The following is a 24,506-nucleotide window of genomic DNA, read 5'->3' on the forward strand; positions in this document are numbered from 1 at the left end:
TATATACTAGACCAGTAATCAACAACTTTTAAATTTGCTCTTTTTCTTAAATACATACAAACATATATGTATTTTAAAACTGAATTTTAGTTAGTGACTAATACTTCTAGTAAAGAGATGGTCGGATGTAGACTGTTTTTCGATAGGTAAATTAAAAGATAATTAGTGTAAATACATATGTATGTACATACATATGACCCTATCATCACTGCAAATTGTAAAACAGCAAAACTTTGCTAAGTTGTGATTTAAAAACACTAAATATTTGTATTTGATAAATGTTTAAATAAAACAAAACAAAAACACAAACTTGGGATTTGTTGAAGCGTATTAAAACATAATCTGCGTACAAATGAGTGAAATTATAGACTATAATTATCTCAAGTACACAATTTACTTCGATATAAGTATGCATTACACGTTAATTACACTAGTATATTATGCAGTTTAAGACCTATTGTAATCAACCGACCCAACAATAATAAAGCACATAAATAATAGAACCGTCTAATATTTCATTCCACTCATATAATCGGAGTCTTATTTCTTAATCAGAAAAATATACCGGTTAGTCCAAATGTAATGTATGGAGAGAGTATAAAGATGTTTCAATATTTTGTATGTGATATTTTGACAGTTCTATGCCACGTAATCGTTTCGACATTGCGTTAAAAATCAGATCGAAACAATCCCGTCGCAAAATTAGAGAACGCATCATTACAGATAATTGTAAAACACAAAACAATGCCAAATTTGACCCTAATTACACCTAGGTACATATGGTATTGTATATTGAGCTAAAATAATTTTCCACGTCTATAACAACACGAACAATGGACCAAAATGGAAAACGTCACTTCGGTCGACTATGTCGAGTAATATCGCACAAATACAATTAGTGAATAGAAGAAGTCTCGAGTGGTTGTAATGGATTACGAGATTAGTTAGTTTCGGACCGGATCAATAGTCTAAAGCCCGGTTTAGAGAGGTAATGTCACGCTACTTTCCCTGGAAACCGGTCACAGATCACTCGTCGAACTGAAAATTCTCTGCGAGTACGAAAAGTGTGAACAAACTGCATATAGAAATAAAAAATATGTTTTAAATTTCCATAATGCACAATTTCCTTTTGCCCGTATTTGCATTCTGAATATACATAGTATTCGAACACTTTCGCGAACGAACGGCGTTCTATTGGAGTGTAATAATATTTTTAAAATGGATGAATGTAATTAATTTAAAATTTTCTATTTTCAACGAATTTTCAATTTTGCAAATTGCAATCTAACATTATTAACGCTCGAACGATTCGGCTTTATTCGTTAAATACGCGTTCGAAATTAATAGAATAAAATCAAAAATTCTACGTGTCATTTATACGGTCGTTAAGTCGATTGTTAATTGATACACTTTTACCGTTATATTTTAATGAAATCGTTTAAATATTAATAAAGTCATACGTAATGCTCATTAATATTAAATTATTATATAAAAAATAAATATATAAATACAAAAAATTGAAAAATACATATCAGAGCTTCCGCGATAAGTGTTCCATATTTTTGCAGTTAACTTATCTAGAACAAGATTACAATATTTAAATAAGATTATAAAAATATCGGAATCCTGTCTAGATATGTACAGAAAAGTTTGTTTCAAGTAAGCAAATTAAGTCTAAATTTTCAATGCGATAATATCAGAAATGGAAAAAAAATGCGATAACTAAATACCTATATGTAGTTATGTACATAACTACAAACGACCAGCTTTTCCTAGAGCACGGTTTTCATATGGTGAGGATGATAAGATAATACGTATTTATATTCGAAACGATAAGGTGTTTGAATTTCTCCGTCTTTTTACTTTATCTTTTTAGTGTATTTTAGCAACACTGAAGTCAAAATCGGAGTCACACTCAGAATCGTAATTTTTGTGCAATATTGTGGAGTCTGGAGTCGAAATTGGAATTAAATAATGTCACGACTCTAATTCTGAATTTCAGAATCTGAAGTCAAAAGAAAAGGAATCCAATCCGAATCCGGTCATATACCGTAGAGTATATTTGGGGAAACATTTCTATAAATTACTGGTTGGTTTGATGAGCATTCCTCAAATACTTGCAGAATTGAGCTTCAATGTTCCCAACCAACTCAGATATATTAAATACCGCTATTTATTCTCCTCACATGAGGCACATACCAATTTGATGGTTTCGTTGCCTGTTGCCAGGAGCTCCTCAACCAGATTAATATTAACTTGGATTTTTCTAAAATATGCTGATCTGGTTGAACGATTGTTTAATTTGAGATTGTAACGTGTTCTATTATTGTATTTGTTTTTGATTATTTGTTTTATTTATGCTAGTTTTGGTTTTTTATTGTTTTATTTAATTTTCACCTTAATGTATACTTTTTTATTTTTTTGTTTAGCCACAGGGACGACTTGGAACTACCCTGTAATGTCGCTATGGCAAAATTGTGATAAATAAATAAATATACCTAACTCTGTTTATTTGTTAAATTCAAATACTATTTATGCGAATGGTATAGCAGTAGGAATTGCTCGGTGGTTGCGTTATTGCTAACGTAAGTTCCCTAGTTCAAGCCCTAAGTTGACCTCAATTGAAAAAAATATACATTCCGAGTATTTTTTCAGCTGTTGATCAGGCTTGGATATTTGTGACTCTTGTATCTATCAAAGTTTGCCAATTTATCTTTTTTCATTGTTGAAACCTCTTCAAATTGGCAAAAGCGTCCTTACTCACTATGTCACAATCAAATATTTGAATATGATTTCAAAGTTACTACATATCTATAAATACATCTAATATATAATTTCGAAAGAGACTTTGAAAGTTTTGGGTCGTAGAATCCGAGACGTAGATAATCGAAAAAAATTAATATTCTATAACGTTTTGAGATCCGGATCCAGATATTTTTTTCAGTTCGGATTCCTGTTTCAGTTCCGGATCCGGATTCCTGTTTCAGTTCCGTTTCCCGATGCTTTTTTCAGTTCCGTATTAGGATTCCGTTTTCAGTTCCGGATCCTGATTCTTTTTTCAGTTCTGGATCCAGACTCCTGTTTTATTACTGGATCTGGATTCCTCTTTCAGTTCCGGTTCCCGATTCTTTTATTAGTTCGGGATCAGGATTCCTTTTTCAGTTCCAGATCTGGATACTTGTTTCAGTTCTGGATCCGTAATCCTTTTTCAAATCCTATCTCATCTCCGGATCCCGATTACTTTTTCAATTCCGGATAAGGATTTCGGATTCAGTTCCGGATCCGGAATCCAGATTAAAATAAGTTGAATAATATAACAAATGAATGTTTACTATTATGTAGATTAGCCATGTTTAAGCGGTTTATATTACAAATACCGAGCGAAGCCGGGTAAACCACTAATATATTATAATTAAATACCATAGGTGTCGCTCAGGAGCAATCTGTTGTGTCATTATGGGAAAAATATCAAAAATAAAAAAATGTGTATAAGAACAATAAAATTTTAATGTAATCACTTAAACAATGTATACTATATTGAGTCACCGAGAAAATGAAAAATTTCCAATTTATTAAAATAACTCAAATTTTAATAAGCATGCAAATATTACTACGTATTAATATTTGAAAACAACTGAAGATAAATCATAAATAGAATTTTGATCCTTTTCAACGACAATTCATCGGAAAATGCTTTATTTCTCTACGTTCTTTCTCTACGTTGTATGCGTGAAGTTAAATTTGCATTACAAATATCACACTACGAAAAGTTTCGCCTTATTTATTCCACCTCATCCATCAATTTCATAGCAATTCACTAAATCAAAGCGCGAATGATAATTATAAGGTTGTAGATATATTATATTGGTAAACATCTATCGACCCGTCTTCGTATGCCGGACAACGTCGACCGGATATTTGCTATGGCCAAACAGGTGAGCACACGAGAGCGGCACAACAAAAATGACGTTTTTAATGACATAATCGGCCGTGAAAAAAAAAAGTGACTCGATTTAATGACCACATAGCGGTGTGCGTCGTTGCAATTGGGTTAGTTGTAATAATTGCAATAGCTGTCATTTTTTACGTTCATTTTTTCTAAAATTTCTGCCGCAAGTTTGCTCGCATTTTTTGATGAAACCGTTTTTCTCTAGTATTCGTAATTATTTTTTTTCAGGGAAAAAATGTCGACTTGTAATTGAAACTGAATGCGATTTCAAAAACTTCAACGAATAGTAATTATAAGTCGAATTGAATGTTTGACTTGTTCGTAAATAGAAAAGTGAACTCAGTAGCGACATGCATACATAACATGGTAATTGATGTTTACATTTTATCTTGAATCGAAATTAAATAGAAGTTTATAAATACTACGCACTTTGACTTTCTATGACTATTAGCGTAATGTTTCTAAATTAATATACGTGTATTAGAGAAAATATTGGTTTAAATTTGAATAAGCACTTTTCTCATTGGCTTTCACGCAACTCAAATAACAAGTCTCGTTAAAGGCTTGTGATTAATTTATCAAACTATGTATGTACAAGTTGTACTATTAAGAAGACAGTTTATAAACTAAGTGCAGAGATTGAACTTAAGATGTTAAATATTTAAATTAGAGAGCTATAAATAAACATAACGCGTGTAAATAAAGGTGCGTAGTTTGATTGCTACTGCGGTCGGAAGATGTATTCAAATTTGAGTTAGATTCATATCATAACAGTTTTGAGTACTGTTAAGATATGGGACTATAAATCGGATATTTTTTCTTAACGATTTTATCTGAGTATTGTTGATATAAGTATGTCGATCCACATTACATATAAAATAGCTGTCTTTCGTCTGTTATCGTTCGACAAAGGGAAACATACTGGACAATATTCTCACATGTGATAAAGGGAATAAAGAAATGAAGGACAATAATTATTCTATAAAATCTCAAGAGCAGTTTCCAGAAATTCATAAACATGCCACAACGAGATTGATTGCGACCTCTCATAAAGGATTCAAAGAGGTTTTTGCGTGACATTTCTTAGTTCTATTTTATAAATTGATGCAATAAATATGTATGTACATCAGTGAAGTGAAAATCACTCTGTTTTTTACAAGCTTTTTATCAGCTTCACTCTGTCCGGTGACATTCCTGCCTGTAAAAAAGTTGGCATCTGATTTTGAACCAATTCCACTCTTCAAAATAGAACAATTAATTAAATCCCGAATGATATTATTAAGATGGAGTGGATTTGGGCGAATGAATGCGTATTCAAATCTAAAATGTTAATATGGCCGAAGAAAAAGATCTTCGATCAAAGTATCTTGCCAATGATGTTACATGGATGCAAAATTGGGAATTGAATGCCAGAATGCTGCACAAGGTCCAGTGTACTCAAATAAATATGAAACACCGTGTGCTTGGCAAAATGAGGTGAGATAGGTAACGTAAGATGAGAGCTGCGCAAAACAGAGAGACGAAGGAAAGTGTGGTGAGGAGGCTTTCATACAACAGTAGATGGTGAATGGCTGTAAATGATGATAATGATTATATAAGGATATAAGGATATGAATTTTTCAGAGTATGCTGTTGGTCAGACCTGGATTTGTGACTCCAGGTTGATCGTTTCCTATCAGAGTTTGCCAATTTTCTCTGATTTCATTGTTGAAACGGTTCCCGGAAAAAAAAATTGGCTAAAAATCCTTCCTACCTACTATGTCACCACTATTTGAAGTTTGATTGATGTACAATAAAATGTATGTACAATTCATAGACGTCTCGTTAATTTGCGAGTTTGTCAGTGTCTCGCAATTCAACGACTTGTAATAAAAATGCTGCATTTGTATTTGTAATTGGCCAGGAAGGCGCATTTGGATTTACCTGTAAGGCCTTCCTGGTATATATGTATGTAAATAAATAAATAAATAATAATCTTGTTCAAAATTGAGACGAATGAAAGCGTGTTGGAGAGGCTTTCCTCCAGCAGTGTATGGCGAACGGTTGTGAGTGATGATTATGAAGTAAATTTATTAAAAAAAGTGCGATCAAGCAAAAATTTGGAATATTTCGGCTTAAGAGTTTCTACTTTGACATTGACAGAGAACGTGTATTGACCCAAGATCAAAAAAGGTTACGGGCCACTGAACTTGTTTTGCGTCTCTCGTTGGGACAAAAATCTTCTACTGTGCCCACGCTCCGAGAAGAATACAAAATGAGTTATGAACAATTTTAAATTTGCATATTTTTATTGTAAATCTGCACGCGCATAAAAGTACGACACCGCTGTGCATGCACATCGATTCGAGAAGTTATCCGAACCGAAAAGTTGCAGGATTTAACACCCGATATTAACAACGACGTTAATTTTTATCGACCACTATAAAGAATCAAAGTACCGTTGGCAAGCCATGTGTCGATTTTCGCTTTTTTACCCGCATTGTACCGCACCTCGTGCTAAACGCTATAAAGTGCATTTCTGATGCACTTCTGCATATGGATAGTAAATCCCTCACAAATGCGCATTCTTCTCGTAATCGCTCACTGAGCACAGTTTGCTTTAAGTGGCCGACGATTTAGAAGATATTCCTACAAGACTGTGGCAGTTGAATATAACGACTTCTGGTTTACGTCTACCGCATGTTTACGTAACCTTCTAAACAATTTGTAAACAGAGGGCTTGCATTTAGAGTTGGGTCAGGTTAGGTAGAAGATCGAGAGGGTCATGACCTCGAGCTTCGTCCGAAATGACGACGATACGCCTTTGAAAGCACAATCGAGTTTAAATTTCACCGGAAGCAATTCGAAGATTTGAATGGACTGGGTAAAAGTGCGAATCTGGCAGACGCGGAAAAAAGATTGCGAAATAACAAGTCGAACGGTTCTGCTGCTCGGTGTTGTGATGTCTTTTGTCAAAATGTCGTTGATGCGAACAAATTAATTGTCAAATCATTATATTCCACTTTCTGGGAGATTTCTGCCTCACTAACAAAGTACTAATCGTGGGAGTTTCATGGCGTTCTGTTTATTTGCAAAATATAGTGAATGTATGTACGTGACAACATTTTTCTGCGTGTAATAAAAGGTATAAGATAGTACAAAAAAACGATGATTTAAAAATTGAGTTATTATGGACACATACAATGTTTTTCATGTTAGTTCGCATGACAAACAATGGTACTTCAGTCTACATATGTATTTAGCAGCAAATAGTAAGATACTATAATAATTTGCTTCTATTGTAAAAGTCGTAAATTTAAAATGTCGGGTGAAGACCTTCCAAACTGAACACAATAGTGTGGAATTTGTTGAAAATATATGAATTTTCACACATGAAAAGCAAAATATTTTAATGTGTTTCTAATAAATGTGTACAATTTAGCAATAAATTACCATTATTATGTAGAAATTATTGAATTTCTAAAGTCTTTATATAGAATCTTAAATCGGAAGGCTTTCATCTGGTTGTAAACAGTGAAAGGTTGATGATGATATCAAATCTCGATGAATGTTCAATATTTGCGTATAATTTTGTCATCGGAAAATAAATGAGAGATATTTTATGTGAAGAAATTTATCCAAATAAATATTTAATAGAGCACACAATCAATAAGTACTTTCTATGTCATGTGTCGCTCTATTCTATTAAAAATATACCAATGTCAATTTTAAAAATATTACAATAAAAATTTGACTGAAAGCAAATATGTGTATGTTACAGTGAAAGCATATTTCAAGTGAAAATATATTTTTACTAGTAAAAATATATTTTCACCAATTCAAGCAATGAAAATGTATCAAACAATGAATTTACAACGTTCAACTATATAAATTTAACCCTAACAACCCAATCTTAAATGAATAGGGCCAACCCTTACTTAACCTAACTTATCTTGACCCTTAAATAATACCAACCCTAACAATCTACATAATCTTAAATTAATAAAACTAACCCTGAAAATGTAACTGATTATGATTTCACTGAAACGTCAGTGAAAATATATTTTCATTTAAAATATAATTTCATTGTGACATATATGTACGAGTGTGTACATAAACGTACTTCGGCGGCTGTAGTTGTTTATGTCATCCACACCTTTTTTTTTAGATTTTTATTGTTTTTTTTTGCGGAGTCGGAGTCAGTTGATTGTTTTGACTTCTTTTTACAAGCTTTTTATTAGCTTAATTATTATTTTTTTTAATTATAGTATTAGCATAATTTAATAATTAGCATGCGTCAACCAGAGTCTCTAATTTTATTGAAATAAATCGACTAATAAATTGAAATTTAATAATTTCTTTATAAAAATCATGAATTTAAATAATATTATAAATAAAATCGTTAAATTACACATATTTTGATGTGTTCTGGCCAAAACCGATGCTTTCTCCGTCTCATACTTTATTTTTTATTCTCATTTTTCTTATTTAATTGATTTGTTTGTGTATGAAATTCATTAGCATATACATATTTACTATGAATAAACATACTTAGTATTTATTTATACTTATTTCATTATACAAATTGGGTTACATGTCAATTTTTAGTGATTTAATTCCTTTCATTTTTAAATATTTTGAAAATCGCTTTTATTTTTTTTACTAATAATTTTATACGCTGGCAAGAAAAGTCCACCTTACAAAAATCGTTCAAGTTGGAGTCAGAGTTTGGAGTCGGAGTCCAATCATGAAATAAAGCCGGAGTAAATTTTGATCAGACTCCCACAGTCCTGGTTTTGAGGCATGTTAACAGCGGTTCCCGGAAGAATGCACTGCATTGCACTGAGTAGTGGCGCAGTTTCGAAAAATCCTAATTTTCAAAGGCGCTCAAGAAGAACTTACGCAATAAAATTCCATAAAAAAAGGATTAGCACCATTGGATAACATAGAAATACCCCTTGACGCTATTTTGTGGAATTCTGTTGCATTAGTTCTTCTTGATGATCTTTGAAAGTTTGGATGTCTCGATAGTGCTGCTCTCTTGAGTGCATTTATCCGATCACCGTTAACAGCACGTATGAAATTATAGCAAAAGAAAAGTTTACTTTAGGTTTACTAGCATTTGCCGTCTTCCTAGAGTCTACGTACATATAAATTAAGTATGCAAACACAATGCTGTCAGATAAATATTTTCAAATTCCACACTCGGCGTTATTTCGCGAGAAGACACCAAAAAACAACATTGAATAAAAATAAGGGTGTGGCATCGTTGAATGGGTCAAAAACCGATACGAGATCTAACACTACACATTCTATTTATAAAACCTTGACTTTTACGATTGACGGCCGCCATAATGGGAGTTAATGACTCAATAGTTACGCTACAGTTCAATTGACTTGAAAAATAGTGCCCAAATTAAACTTTATTCAAAATGACAAATTGACGTTACGTTGCGCGAAGACGGATCGCTCGAAAAACGTTACATACTACACGACATGCATCACGATGATTGTAACTCAACTTTGACTGATTACACCCGAGAATCGTGACGATGTTTGAGAAGCGACCGATCACACATGCATACATACATACATATGTACATACGAATGTATAATCGCCATGCATACCTGTTCTTCCAATACTCGCCATGACGGTCACGAGAGAGGACCTCGATTCGATGCAAAACGGGTCACAAGTCACAACAGATGCGCATCCAGTTATTCGCACACGATTCAATTTGACAGTGTCGACAGACGGACAGACATAGCCGACAGTTAGCTGACCGGACGTTGACAGAAAAATTGGCCCGATCGGATTCAATTGGTATTCAATCGACGTAATCTGTCGGCGAAAAAAGGGAGTCCGATCACGTAAAAAAGCCGGACGGCGGCCATTATGAGACTTTCACGACCGAAAGTACCGACAAACTTTATGCAGTGAGTGTGTGACTTAACAGTTAACAGTTTGACTACCGTCAGTGCACACTTCAAGGTCAAAGGTGAGCCTTAAAATTGAGAAAGTTATGCATCTGTGATTCAATTGATTTTTTTTTGTTTTAAATGTATATGTATGTATGTACATATGTACATATGTAATATGAAAGTGATTTGCGGTATAACTAAATTCAAGCAATTTCAGCAATATATATTTAAGTTTCAAATTTATAATGCGATTCGCAATAGTTGAAAGGGTTGTACGTCTACACAAGGAAGTCATTCAGCTTCCATATCATCATAATTTACAGCCGTTCACCATCCACTGCTCTGGATATGAAGATAACAACTCCAACACGCTCACATCCATCCATCTCAGCCCACACATTTTCTCTAATTTCGTCTACCCATCTTCCTTGCGGTCTTCCTATATCCCTTTTACATTCTCTCGAGTACCATTCTTGCACTTTTTGTTCAACTTCCGTCCATTATTCTAGCTTCGTGACGTGCACATTGCCATTTCAATATCTACTCTCTCCACTACGTCCACTACCAGTGGCGTGCTGTGAAAATATCCCAGTTTTTTGGCACACATCCTTACAGGATACTAGGCATGACGTCACCTAATCCCTGTAAGTGTGACACTGTGTGACAAAAACAGAGAAAATTTCACGGTGCGTCACTGTCCACTACCCTTGTCATACTTCTAACCCACGTATTCAGTTTCCCATCTTTCCTCGTCATGCCGAGCATACAGCGTTCTATACTTCTTTGAGTGCATTGGACTTTGTGTTAACATATTGGCGTCCAATGACCAAGTTTCACATCCATACAACATACGACATCCAGCTAGCAATAATGGCTCCATACATGTATGGATTGGGTTACACAATTTAATGTTACATAAATAAACCCCCTTTGTGTAAAACGGTGTGTCTGCATAATTGTGTATTTTGAAAAGGGTGAAAGGGGATGGAGTTGAAGTGCAAATGGAAGTAGTGATTTATGTGAAAAGATGTAATGTGAGCTGAAAATGCCGAAAAAAGTATCAAGCTGATTGGTATTTCAACCAGAGTACAACAACTGAGGGGTCACGAGTTGGAACCCTGATATATTGTTTCTGGCCAAACCATGGATATATGTGACTCCAGGTTGATCACTTCCTATCAGAGTTTGCCAATTTATTTGATTTCGTTGTTGAAACGGTTCCTATCAAATTAGTCACCTACCCTCATTTGTTAACATTATTTGAATTCATTTCAAATTTATACTAATATCAATAATTTATATGCACAAAGTTGGCCATAGATGTCACATAGAATCCCGTAATGACACCATGGTAAAAATATTTTTTTAAACACATAAGAAATTCACCCTGTTTTGGCGGGAAATATACAAAACTGTATGTAGAATTAGCAAAATGAACAATTTTCCATGATCTAGCAAAAATATTGATATTTATGTACTATAATAAAATACAAAAAACACACATTAAATTGTAATTCTGTATATGTAAATACATACATACATACATACACAGGTTGCATACATTTTTTTTATATGATGATTATTTATTTATTTTATAGCAAGAGAATATTGAACCCTTTAAACATCATGTACCAATATACATATGTATGTGTGTATAAAGTACCTGTACGAGGGGGGTAATTTCGATGCAACATATACAACACAACACGCAACAATGCAACTGTTGTCTATTATGTATTGTTTCAATAGAAAATTATATCGGTTTTTTTATTGATGGATTTTACTGGTTTGACGCGTCTGATTTATTGTGAAAATGACAGTAGAAAATGAAGCTGAAACGGAAAATAAATAGCGTGCAAAAATATAAACAACGGTTTTCGTGTCAACGAGGCAAGGTCAAAAAGTAGACCCATCGTCAGTTATAATAACGAATATAAACCTTGTAAAAAGAGGAAGTAAAGATACGCAATAAAAACAACATTGGAAAGAGTAGAGGTACGAAAATGGACAATTTTAAACATACATTATACAATGATACTATTTTTAAAACGAACAATGGCAATACAATATGTGTTGTTAAGTTCTGATCGTTGGAGCGTAACTATGCTTCATAACATCGTATTACAAATACATACATACATACATGTAGTTGGATGTAAAATTGTATATACTAATTGAAAAGTGATGATTTTCTCTACAAAACGGTGTACACAATACACCCATGGTGCAAATACATATAATGAACTTTACAGCCGCTTCAAAAATGCCTGTAATGCTAGAAGAATGTTTGGCAAAAATTTTAGAGGCAAAGATTAATATCAAGTATGCCGCTTTAAAAAAAAGAAGAACATCTAAAAAGTATGTGCGTTTACAGCTACAACATTTCTTATACATAATTTCCAAGAGAAATCATTCTATAATGCATTTAGTGTGTCACTAGTAGGTCACGACCCATCAGCATCACACTTTGAACACAAAGTACTGAATCATTACTACGAACAAATCTTCTAACTGTGCTTCTATTGAGTACCGAACTCAGTTATCAATCAAATCGTATCCAATTCTCATAATAAATCACAATTTTCTTACCGTTACTCAGCGATTCCGTCGTCAGAATGTGCAGCGTCCCTTCCAGCACATTCCCTTCTTCCCTTTCAGGAGAATTGCTACAATGTTCGCAATCGTCCTGGTCGTAATGAATGGCCGGCTCGAAAAGGGCCAAATCGAGCCCTTCCATATCGCTCCTATTCGACAGTCGATCCTCATCATTATCCAAGCATTGAGTCCTAATAGGCGACGTGCAAAAATCAGGACTGTCCAATAGCTTGGGACTCCTCGTACACCCTCCTTCAGAATTGGGATCGCAACAGCACGTGTCCGAGAACGGTTCAAATTCCCGACAGTCGAATTGGCAACGTTCGAAACTGTCACACGTGGACGTAGACAATCCATCTGACTTGTCATATTGAGGTAATGTATCAACCAAGTATACTTCAGCAGCTGGTATTCCGATTTCCGATTTGGTCGAAACGTAAAATACGCTATTGGTGTAAGGTACTCTATCTATTTTCAATTGGGTTCTGCAGCATTCGAATTCAGGCGGCTCATCAAAGACGTCCTTCAAATTGGAAACTGATTCTCTTCGATCTTCATAGTCGGCAAAACTAGAAGAATCGGTGAGGAAGGATGAGAAGTCGACGGAAACGTCCGATTCGTGGAACAAGTAACTCTTTTTGCTCTCATACTGGAAGGAGCAGACTGTTTCCGTTGCGCTCTCGACGCATTTGGAAGACTTCCTTGATCTTATTGTAGGTTCCGTTTGATTGTCGGTCGTGATTATGGCATTTGTGTTGAGCCTAGAGAGGCTGTTGCTGTTGTAGTTGGCAGATTCCTTTTTCTTCTTGTCGCGGGTCAGCGAGAGACTCTCGCCGGCCGAAAGCAGATTCTGGCGCCAATTCGGCATCGTTTTAACATTTTTTTCTTGATGGTTTACTCGACTCGTGTTGTTCTAATGATGACATTACGGCTTTCACTGGTTACACCACGTCGTTATCAATTGCAGCCAATTAAACGGGAACGAGTTCACTTAATTTTCGCTACACTCTAATGCACATCGCAAACAATTGCTGTTGAAAATGTAAACGCAACTTTAGGATAAAATATCATATCATATTACAAATACTCGATTAGAATAATGAACTCGTTGTTTAAAATTGAACCGAGTCCGAGTGAAAAAACAACACGATTGTCGAGATGTTTGTTATGTGTCTGCGATTGAAAACAGACACATCGGATTAAATTTCCACTAACTGAAACACGGTCAGTTTGGTTCTTCTTTTTAGGCACATTCCCACAGCTTTTAACTAACAAAAATGAAAGTTGAAGTATACCCTGTGAGTTCCAAAGTAATTTAGTGCGATATAATATTATAACGTAGAGATTAGGTGATGGGTGCTCTTCAACCACTGGTTTACTAGCGCTGATCAAGCTGTATAAAACAGCCAATAAGGTTTCGCGACCCATTGACCAATGATCTATCTGTGCGGAGAGTACCCGATGGGTATAAATACTAGGCAGTTTTGGTCCGTCCATCATTCGGAGCTGGTAGGCCGACGTATCAAAAACAATAAGCTACTTCTACTACTACAGCCGCGTCTTTCACTTCGATCTCGTAAATCCCTTTACACGTTCCCGCTACAATATTTTCTTTTCAAATAGAAGTTGCATAGAAGATCCAAGCCATATACATACTTAAGTTTGCTTTGGTATTGTATGTACAAAGTAGCGGTTACCGAAATATTTACCATATGATTTTGATCCTTTGTGGAAAATTACAAAGATTCATAAGCATTATTGTTCTTTATTTAATTGGTTAACATTAAAATAATCTACTGGCAAAAATGCAGCGTTTGGTGCAACAAGTAGAACGAAGACAACGTGAAAACATTGTCACTTTCTTTTCAAAGTTTACCGTTCAAATTGTAAATATAATATGCCATATTAAATAACTGGCGCATTTACGCTAGGGTTGGCATAATTGTCGAGATGCCGACGGGACGTTTGGAAATCGAACAAAAGACGTTAAAATTGAAAAATTCATGATTTGGCTGGCTGCTAGATAGAAAACCGGGACAACTGAGCAATGGACCGGGACAACTGAGCAATGGACCGGGACACAGGGACACCGATCTATAAACTAGGACATGTCCCGATCTGCCGGGATGTATGGCAGCCCTAATTTACGCACAACATGTGTACATTCAACTTATATTTTAAAAATACAAAATACAATGGTAAACGTATCTTAAAAATCTTATTCACATACATACAATACCTATTTATATTGGTATTTACAATCAATTGAAAAATGATTGACTGCTTTTGTAAGCAGCTTAAAATAAGGGTTGAAGAGGGGTGTGAATAAACGAAGAATCATTGACGTGAAATTGATATCGTCAATGCAATGTGGAGGGTTAACGGAATCGTTTCATCGAATTAAGGCGACATAAAACTGTATTTGGTCAACGATCAGTTAACGGATTATGTGAAAATGATTACGTCCATGATGTTAGGATATTGTGTGAGAATTACACGAGGGCAATTATTGTGTGCTGTATATTGGAAGAACCGCTACGAAACGAACAAACTTCACATCGATCGATTGGAAATATAATCTTCCATCAATAAGTACCTACATATACATACTAGGAGCTACAATTAAAACGGAAAAAACAAAATTGTTTGAACAAATGTGAGGAAACGTCCAAATTTTGCACGTCCCACTATGCAAAATTCGGCAGAATTAATGCGGCGTTCTGTATCCGGCCATTATTTGCTAAAGGCGCTAAGAATTGCGAATAAAAAAGCCCATAAATCCAATCAGGATTTGTTTGATAAAATACACCGAAAAAAAGTAGTTGACCGCGTGACTGGAATAACCATAAAACGAAGAATTGCAAATGGCGCGCGAAGTTCACTTTGGCGGGAACGAGAGCCGCCATTTAAATTATTTTAAAATACAAATCGCTCGGAATTTTTAAACGAATTAATTTATTATTCGAGACGTTTACGCGGAACGCTATTCTAATTTTAATTTGATCTTATTGTACGATTTTCTCACCCTGATTTAAATAAATTTACAATAGACCGATATTAATGCTATGAACGTTGCCAAAGTACTTTGGCAAGTCATCATTTGTCAGCAATAATAATAATAAAACAAAACGAAAAAAAAAGATTTTTTCAACAATCAGAAGTGTTAATGAAACAATAATTCTTCACTCCAGGTCAAGAGTAACACAATAAATTAAATACGTGTATTTTATTCTAAATGATGTTAGCAGCAAGTCACGCCAACAGTTCGTAATTCTATCATTGAAATGAAGAAGCAATTAACCTTTACGTACAAAGAAAAAAATCGCATCGACGTTTTGACCGCATGGAAAAATCTTGACCCTTTCACGTGTATAGTGAAAGTATCTAATATAAATTGAATACCCATATCCACTATACCGTAAACTGATTTCGCTATAAAATTATACAAACAATTGATGATACGCACAAAAAAAATCGCTAAAATATACACCGATCAGTTAACATTCGACACGATTCATAAATTATGTAAAAGTATACCGATTTAATTTTTGCATAAAATCCGCAAATACATACAAATGGTGTTTGGTAATTTTAACGGTTTCACGTAACATATGTATGTAAAATATCTCGCACACAACACTAGTTAGCCACAATGGATAATAACAATTCTAAAGATTTCATTAAAATGTCGTTAAACCTGCTAAATATGTACGTATCAAATGTTGGGCGTGTGTGTGTGTAAATTCGTACGAAAACGTGAGAATTTTAAAAAGCACGCGTTTTTAAAAAAAAATCCGTATTTTATATCAGGAGAAAAAAATGTTATTAAATACGGCCCCTTGGCCGGCTTGTTACGGTAAAATCTTTTTCACGAAATGATTGTAAGCGGAAAAAATGACACAGACTGGTTAGATTTCCGTTCGATTTGACCCGTAAAATTATGTTAATTAGATCAATACTATATATGTATGTACGATAGTAGAGAAAGAAACAAAAAAATGGGACAAAAACCGGAAAGAAACGTTACGACAACAGCGACAAGTTTTTCATGTTTGTATTATAATATATTTATTACGCTGAAAAAAAAATGCAGTTCGTATAGAATTTTTACGACCGCATATTTGTATATATTTTTGTGAAGTGTCAAAAATTTTTAAACCGTGTCGGTCGTGTAACGGTCAAGGGATAAAAGGGCCACGTGCTATCCACGAAAGAGAATTTTATTATAATAAGAACAATTTAATTTACATATCGTACAAATAAAATGGCAAATGCGCTACGTATTGAAATTAAATCATACACGTAGCTCTGAATAAAATTCAAAAATAGTTGAATTATACATAAAGCGTGTCAGATATGAATCAAATATGAACGCATATAATTGTTCCGAATGGAACCAACCCACATGAGCAATGTTTTGATTTCATTTGTTGTCGAAATTATGTACAATCCTTTGAGATACAATTTTAGTGCGTACTATGAAATTCAAAGTAATAACGTCAAAGTTCAACTGAACAATCAAAATTACATAAAATTTAATGAAAAAGATGCGACTACATAAAATAAAAATACAAGACTTGTTGACGTTGCATCACACATAAATGAGATAAGTATCAATGCTACGTTCACTAATTGACATTTTTATTATACGACTGTAAATAATAATCGAAGATTCATTCGTTATCGTATCATAGTGAGCCGCCGCAAGTTTACGCAACAAGTGCATATTAATTAACGCCAAATATGAACATCACAATAACGGAATCAAATAATAATGTAATGTAATCGCTCAAGGCGGGTTATTGTGGTCAAACGTGGGAACACTAAAGATGCTCCCGTGTGTATTAAATCGTTATTAATTTGAATAAATCTTATGTAAGATTTCGTAATGTGCAGGTATAAATTTCGTAACGATAAATCTCTCGTATATATATATATTTATGTACATACATACATACATACATATATTGGGAAGAAATTGAAATTTCTCGGAATGGGTATTGTTCTATGTACTTGTAAACAATATGTATGTATGTATATGTATTGCGATACATTGAGGAATGTATTCTCTGGAATTGCAAGTACATACTCAGTGATTGTATACGTACATATTTAGATTGCGTGGAGTAAGCAAAAGCGATGCGTTTATATTGTAAGCACGAACAAACAATGAAAGCAGATGCAGTTTGAAGGGAAATAAAAATACGGCAACTTTGATACATTATATTTTATTAGAGAAGCAGATGTGTTCGCCTAGCTATCAATACGTCAGTTTTTGTAAGGACAGCACGTATGTATATCCTTTCCCTTTATGTACTTTCATAGTACTAAACTAGCGTTTACCGCTTGATTATATCCATGTAATGCTTTCATGGTTAATTTTTTTAAGAATTAAAACTTTTTGACAACCAATCGAACGACGGTAATATAAATTCATAAAAAAAAACACGATAAGCGCCTCGATATATGTACGTTGTATATTTACTTTGGTTTGGCAATAGAATTTTGAAGATATGAAGTCTATCTTGCTGTATATGAGACTAAAACAAAATATCCTGCTATTATTTAAACAATCGTTTTAAAATTATAATACATATTACAAAGACGTATTTTGATTTATTATAATTAGAGATACGATTTTGACCATGATAGTCGATTGTAGATTAGTTACACATTTTATAAATTTAATAATATAGTAAGACTGGCGGAAATATAACAAACAACCTTCTCGTCTTTCACCAAACGAATGCTTGACACATGATTTTTTTAATTAGTCATAGGGAGAATTTTGATTTTCACGGTTCATAGAAAAAATTCAACGCTAATATTAGATGTCTATTGATTTGGTGTTAATTATTACAATCAACATAGGCAATGTTCCATTCTTGTTTAAAAAAAAAAATTATTTTAATTAATTATAATAATTTCCTGAACAACAAAAGTACATAAAGCAATTTCCCATTTCGGCCTCTGAAGTGACCATTTTTTTAATCGTGTTATATGACCATCCGCCCTCTAGTGATATCTAATATATAATTTCGAAAGAGACTTTGTAAGTATGTAATGATGGTTGGTAACATCGAAAAAAAATCAAAGTTTTTATAACGACAATTCGATATGGTTTCGATTTGATTTTTCGATTCAAATAAATTTAATTGTTATTACACCATGTTTAAGCTGTTTATATTACAAATACTGAGCGAAGCCGGGTAAAACAACTAGTGTATAATAAATAAGCAAACGAAAAACACAAAGACCAATATAATGGAATTCCAATAATACTAGGTTTAATTTATATAAAAATTCCAATTTATATAAATTACAACAGAGCTGGACCTATCGGGGAATAAAAATGAAATACTACATACGTATGCACATAGTTTTCAATAATTATATTAATGTTTAAAAGGATATTAGATATAATATAAGTAAGTACATATGTACATAGATTGGACACGTGTGTGAGAAAAATTAATACAATGATACTATTTACATGTGTACATGTGTTGTATAATATTATACAAGAGAAGAAAACCCACCTTCCTTCAAATCGTCGACTTTAGTTAAAAGTAATATATAGGTGTACTTCATATCAATGCAATAGAAGAGATGTAATAGAAGAGTCAGTATCTAGCTACACTTACCGTAGTACAAAACTTACGGTTTTCAAGATAATCTAGGTTTTTTACTTTTTTAAAATATCCTGAAATACCGTTGATTATTGTGTTATCAGCGTTTCAGTATTTTTTATCCACACTTTACTTAAATAAGTATGGCTAGATAGCTTCTAAATGACCCCTTCTATCACCTCCTAAAATATTTGCATCGATCTGAAGTGCACTCTGTATATATGTATACATATGTAGGTACACTAACGTTAAAATAAGATAATACTATAAATACTAACAAGAAAAATGATGTGTAAAATAGACAATGATCACTGGATCAGTAGTTATTAGCATAGACCAAAGATACCTGTACATATATTGTGAACATACATAATTGATGAACAATAAAATGTACGTACATAGGATATAATACGTAATTTTTGCTGAATATTAAATAAGCTTACTTATATTTGCTGAATATTAAATAATACTCTGTCTAATAATACTAATAATACGGAATAATAATACGGAAACACACTCCAAAGGGGGAAGGGGGTGCAATGGTGTATTTGTATTCACCTTGTTCTTGTCAAAATATTGATTTCAAGCAAGAGTACATTTAAAATATTAAATAATGGAAATTAATTTTATTTAAATATGGTACTTTTTGAATACGATCAAAAATTCAAACATTTTGTAGAAAACCATATCAATTTGTTTTCTACTGCAACCTTTTCAAATTCTAATCACGTTTCTAGTTTAAATTATATTGTTGAACATATTGGCTTTCCTTGTAACCAACAAAACAAATAATAACATTTTCAAATCAAAATAATTTGTTTGAAATGACAAAAGAACATCACGTAATATAAAAATAAAACAAAATGGATTCAACAAAATAAAACCAAGCATATGTAGATTCGAAAGAAAATGAACTCATCGCACATATGTAAATAACATTCAACGACACGCGATGTATCATAGAAAAGTGCCTTTACGAAGTTGGCCCAAATTGATTAACACAGTATGTTAATCAATTTGTTATAACGCACAAACAAACACGCGAGTGTAATATTGACATCCTTAATCAGTCCACATTTTCAACAGCCGAAAAATGCGAAAATTAGCACAAAAAACTATTTTAATGATTACATCTGAAAATCACTCTAGATCACTTTGCTTGAAATATTTCTATATCACTTTGCTTGAAATATTACCGTGTAGGATCGTATCGTTGCACCAAATAGATAATAATATGTGACAGATTTACAAAACGCGAAACGCGTGCTACGCGCATGCGGCCCGCAGTCGAACTGAACCGGCCAGCTGGCCGCAAGATGAACGGACCGTTACACCAGTGGGACGCATCATCGTAGGCCCAACTGGGGAATTCATCTTTTCGATACAAAACTATACACACCGATCAAAATAATATGCTATTCTACTTATCTCGCCTGTCCGGTCGGGGAATCGGAACGATGGCCTCGCCTTAGAAAAAAAACTAGGAGCAGACGCGCGAAAGGGGTGCATGATGACAACGTGTTTGGACAGATGCATGCGAGATTGTTGATAAAATGGTGATAAAGAAAACGAATAAAAAAACGAATAGCGTGGCGATCGCGATTGGTTCTAATGAACAGTTATTGACGCGGGGTCAAATGATCGATCGCAACTGACAATTTTATGTCGATTTTAATTTTGCACTCGATGAATTCATATTGCAGTTATTAGTATGATCTGTATGACGATATGTGCAGTGGTGTAGTGGTGAATGAGAAAAATCACGTAGTTTTATAAATATTGTAAGGAAAAATCTAATGAACGCAGATTTATTGATATTGTGATTTGGTATATTTCATGTTTGCAGATTAAAAAGTATTAGATGTACGCTAGATAAATTGGGATGGATGAGTGTTAGAAATAGTTTAAACCTTAGTACATTGTCTTTTGTTTATATGTAAGTTAGGTCATACATACATTATATAATAAGAAATAGTGATATCCATAGTTATTATAGTATAAATAAGAACAATTTAGTAGTAGGTAAGGTAAATAAAACTAACCATACTAACCATAACAGCATCCCATAGTTAATGCACTAACCTATGCTTAGTGTTCTAGCCACTCAAAACCAACAAAGCGAGCAGCCGCCAGCCCGCACCACAACATCAACGCGAATCGGATCCCAGATAATTCGCTAGATCGATAGGCATGGAGTAAACTCCATGGAACTATCTATAAAATATTATCCACAAGCAAGTAGGTAAGGTGAGGAAAAATAAGACAGCTGGTGGTGTCTTTCACAGGGGTGTGCTTATGAACAATGCCATCCCTGAGTGCGTCAGGTCTTCAAAGACCGTGGATGCATTCTTGCGAGGTGCGAGGAGACACTTCTGTGAGGGACAGTGCATATAAGTTTAGTATATATGTATGTATGTATTAAATTAAAATACAAAGATGTATTAAAATGAGCTAACTAGCTAAAAATATATAAATAAATAATTGTACATATTTAAAATATTTGAGATTGCATTTCAAGCAAAGAAAATTGTATTTTGATTTGTTTGTTTAGGCGATTTTTTGGTTTGTAATCACATATGTACACACATACATACATACATACATATAATTATTTTCATAATTGGATGTGAGTGGAATTTTGGTATTCTGTCTTCCATTTGGGCCTCACAGGGATGTTTTATATTTGCGACTGGTTCTTATATATCGGTGCTGGCTGTAGATGCAGGACATTCCCTACTATTTACATATGTTGTTATTTTTACATCTTATTCCGCTACGCTATTGTTTTTCTATGATTATGTATAAATATATTTTTGTCCGTATATACATTTTGTTTGTATATACATATGTATTTTGTATCTGCACATATTTTTTTCTCATCCATCTGTATTTTTTCGACCAATGTGGTACATTAGTGACTCCTGTAATGCCACAATGGTCCAAACTTAAATGAATAAAATACTTCAGGGCTATGAAGTTTTGTACAAAATTTAAGTAATATACGCGCTGGATCAATTCAGCAAAAAGGTGTAAGAAATGTAAGAAAATAAAATAAAATCAATTGATAATGTAGAAGAGAGTTATATCTTGTATCACATTTTTTTTAACAATTTAATTATTTTTCTTTTCCCTTCTTACTTTTTTTTCGTTTTCTTGCGGAACAGATCTAGTGTTTTATATTAGGTTTGACTGTATGTATGTAGTTATAGGGAAGATGAAGTCGGAATTAGTATCATCAAAAATACTAATCATAGATCATAGTTGGCTAATCGTAGATCAATGACTATCGTGTAATGTTTTCAATTGTGTGGTCAAGGGTTCAATCCCTAACTGTGGCCATACCATGGATATGTGACTCCTAGGTCGATCGTTTCCTATCAGAGTTTGCCAATTCATCTGTTTTCGTTGTTGAAACGGTTAGTCATCAAATTGGCTAAAAACCATCCTACCCATTATGTCACCACGATTTGAATACGATTCGAAATTTATAATCAATACATTTATATATTTACAAGTTTAATACCAAATGTGTCACCCGTGATGGCATCATGAGAAATATTATTAAAAAAAAAATTGCCCAACGTTTCATAATCATAATGTGAAACCCTTTTGCGTAAGCCTAACTAATGTTTATTTTCAAATGTTCAAGATCACAATACGATTCGAATTGCACAAATTGTTTGACCGTGCATGGCCAGGTGGGTGTAGAAAAATACCCATAATTCTTTTAAACCATTGTCAAAGAGTACAAATGTAATAAAAAATGCCCGCATAATTCAAATTGTGCAATAATTTTGGTAAATTTTGACGATTACATTCATCCCGAATTGCCCGCAATTCAGGCCAATACAATTTTATTGTAGAGCGAACACTTATTAAAATATGTACACATTCAATGAATAAACCAACTTATCAATATTCATATTATTATATAAATAAAACAAAAACCAATCGTTCCTACACGTCTACTGAACGGTTTCCTAAAAAATACATGTAAACAACGTTTACATCTAAGAAGGGTTGATTTTTTTTCAAATCAATTTTGGTTTCGACCTGGGTGGGCCATGACCGAGATGGAATCCTAATTATTTTAGATCTACCATCATCAACCATAATATAATATCCAAGCCGAATTGATGTGGAATAAAATATGATACAAATGTTACTCGTTTGTTTATACAATGGTGTTATCTTATCGAATTTGATCAGTTTTGCGTATTGATTTTCCTTCCCTCACTAAAAGACACAACATTAAAACCTTATAATTACAAATTATAACAAAATTTATACGTATAAATATTAATTTAAATTTTTGAGTTATTGTTCTCAAAGAGAAATACATAACTACGCTCCTTGCCTTGCAATAAAGTACCAGATTTAGGATTTACATTTTTGATTGGGCAGTTTCTTTTTTATTTTATTTGGAGGGGTTTGCTGTTGAAAGGAGCAGCAATGGCGCTTTTGTGAAGCTAAAAAATAGGGGAGATTTTTTTTCAACGCGTTTATTTTTAAATTCTATGGACTTTAATGTACATTGAAAATCCGATTCACGCCGATTTCGTACTTATTATGAGCATCACGAATTCAAAGTTTAATTTTTTATTATATAAAAACGAATATATATATAAGTAGCTGCATATCTTAATCCAAACACTGAAATTATTTTATATACTTATATATGTATATATATATATATATATATATATATATATATATATATATATATATATATATATATATATATATATATATATATATATATATATATATAGCATTTAATGTACATTGAAAATCCGATTCACGCCGATTTCGTACTTATTATGAGCATCACGAATTCAAAGTTTAATTTTTTATTATATAAAAACGAATATATATATAAGTAGCTGCATATCTTAATCCAAACACTGAAATTATTTTATATACTTATATATGTATATATATATATATATATATATATATATATATATATATATATATATATATATATATATATAGCATATATATATATATATATATATATATATATATATATATATATATATATATATATATATATATATATATATATATATATATATATATATATATATATATAAGTAGCTGCATATCTTAATCCAAACACTGAAATTATTTTATATACTTATATATGTATATATATATATATATATATATATATATATATATATATATATATATATATATATATATATATATATATATATATATATATATATATATATATATATATATATCAGTGGAGTGCCGTGGCTTTTAAAACAGGGGACTAGGTATGGATATTCTTAATTTTTGAATTATAATCTGTCTTGAAGTGATGAGTATAATTTGTAATTTTCACACCAACATAAATATCCTAAGTAGCCTCTATTTCTTAATAACATCTTATTTGTATTCAAAACTTCAAGTTTTCTGAA

General features: G+C 32.9%; 1 protein-coding gene across 1 annotated transcript in view; it reads right to left on the reverse strand.

Annotated features, from left to right (window-relative positions):
• raskol (Ras GTPase-activating protein raskol) overlaps window positions 1–20,369 on the reverse strand; it is a 121,928-nt gene extending 101,559 nt beyond the window's left edge. Inside the window, exons 1-2 of the mRNA XM_077442110.1 lie at window positions 20,271–20,369; window positions 12,440–13,476 (exon numbers count right to left, since the gene is read on the reverse strand). Of these exons, the coding sequence (XP_077298236.1) occupies window positions 12,440–13,313 (874 nt within the window). The 5' untranslated portion in view covers window positions 13,314–13,476; window positions 20,271–20,369. The remainder of the gene's footprint in view (window positions 1–12,439; window positions 13,477–20,270) is intronic.
• Between the last annotated feature and the right edge of the window lie 4,137 nt (window positions 20,370–24,506).

This window comes from Arctopsyche grandis, chromosome 12 (genome assembly GCF_051622035.1).
Source record: "Arctopsyche grandis isolate Sample6627 chromosome 12, ASM5162203v2, whole genome shotgun sequence".
Taxonomy (NCBI): Eukaryota; Metazoa; Arthropoda; class Insecta; order Trichoptera; family Hydropsychidae; genus Arctopsyche; species Arctopsyche grandis.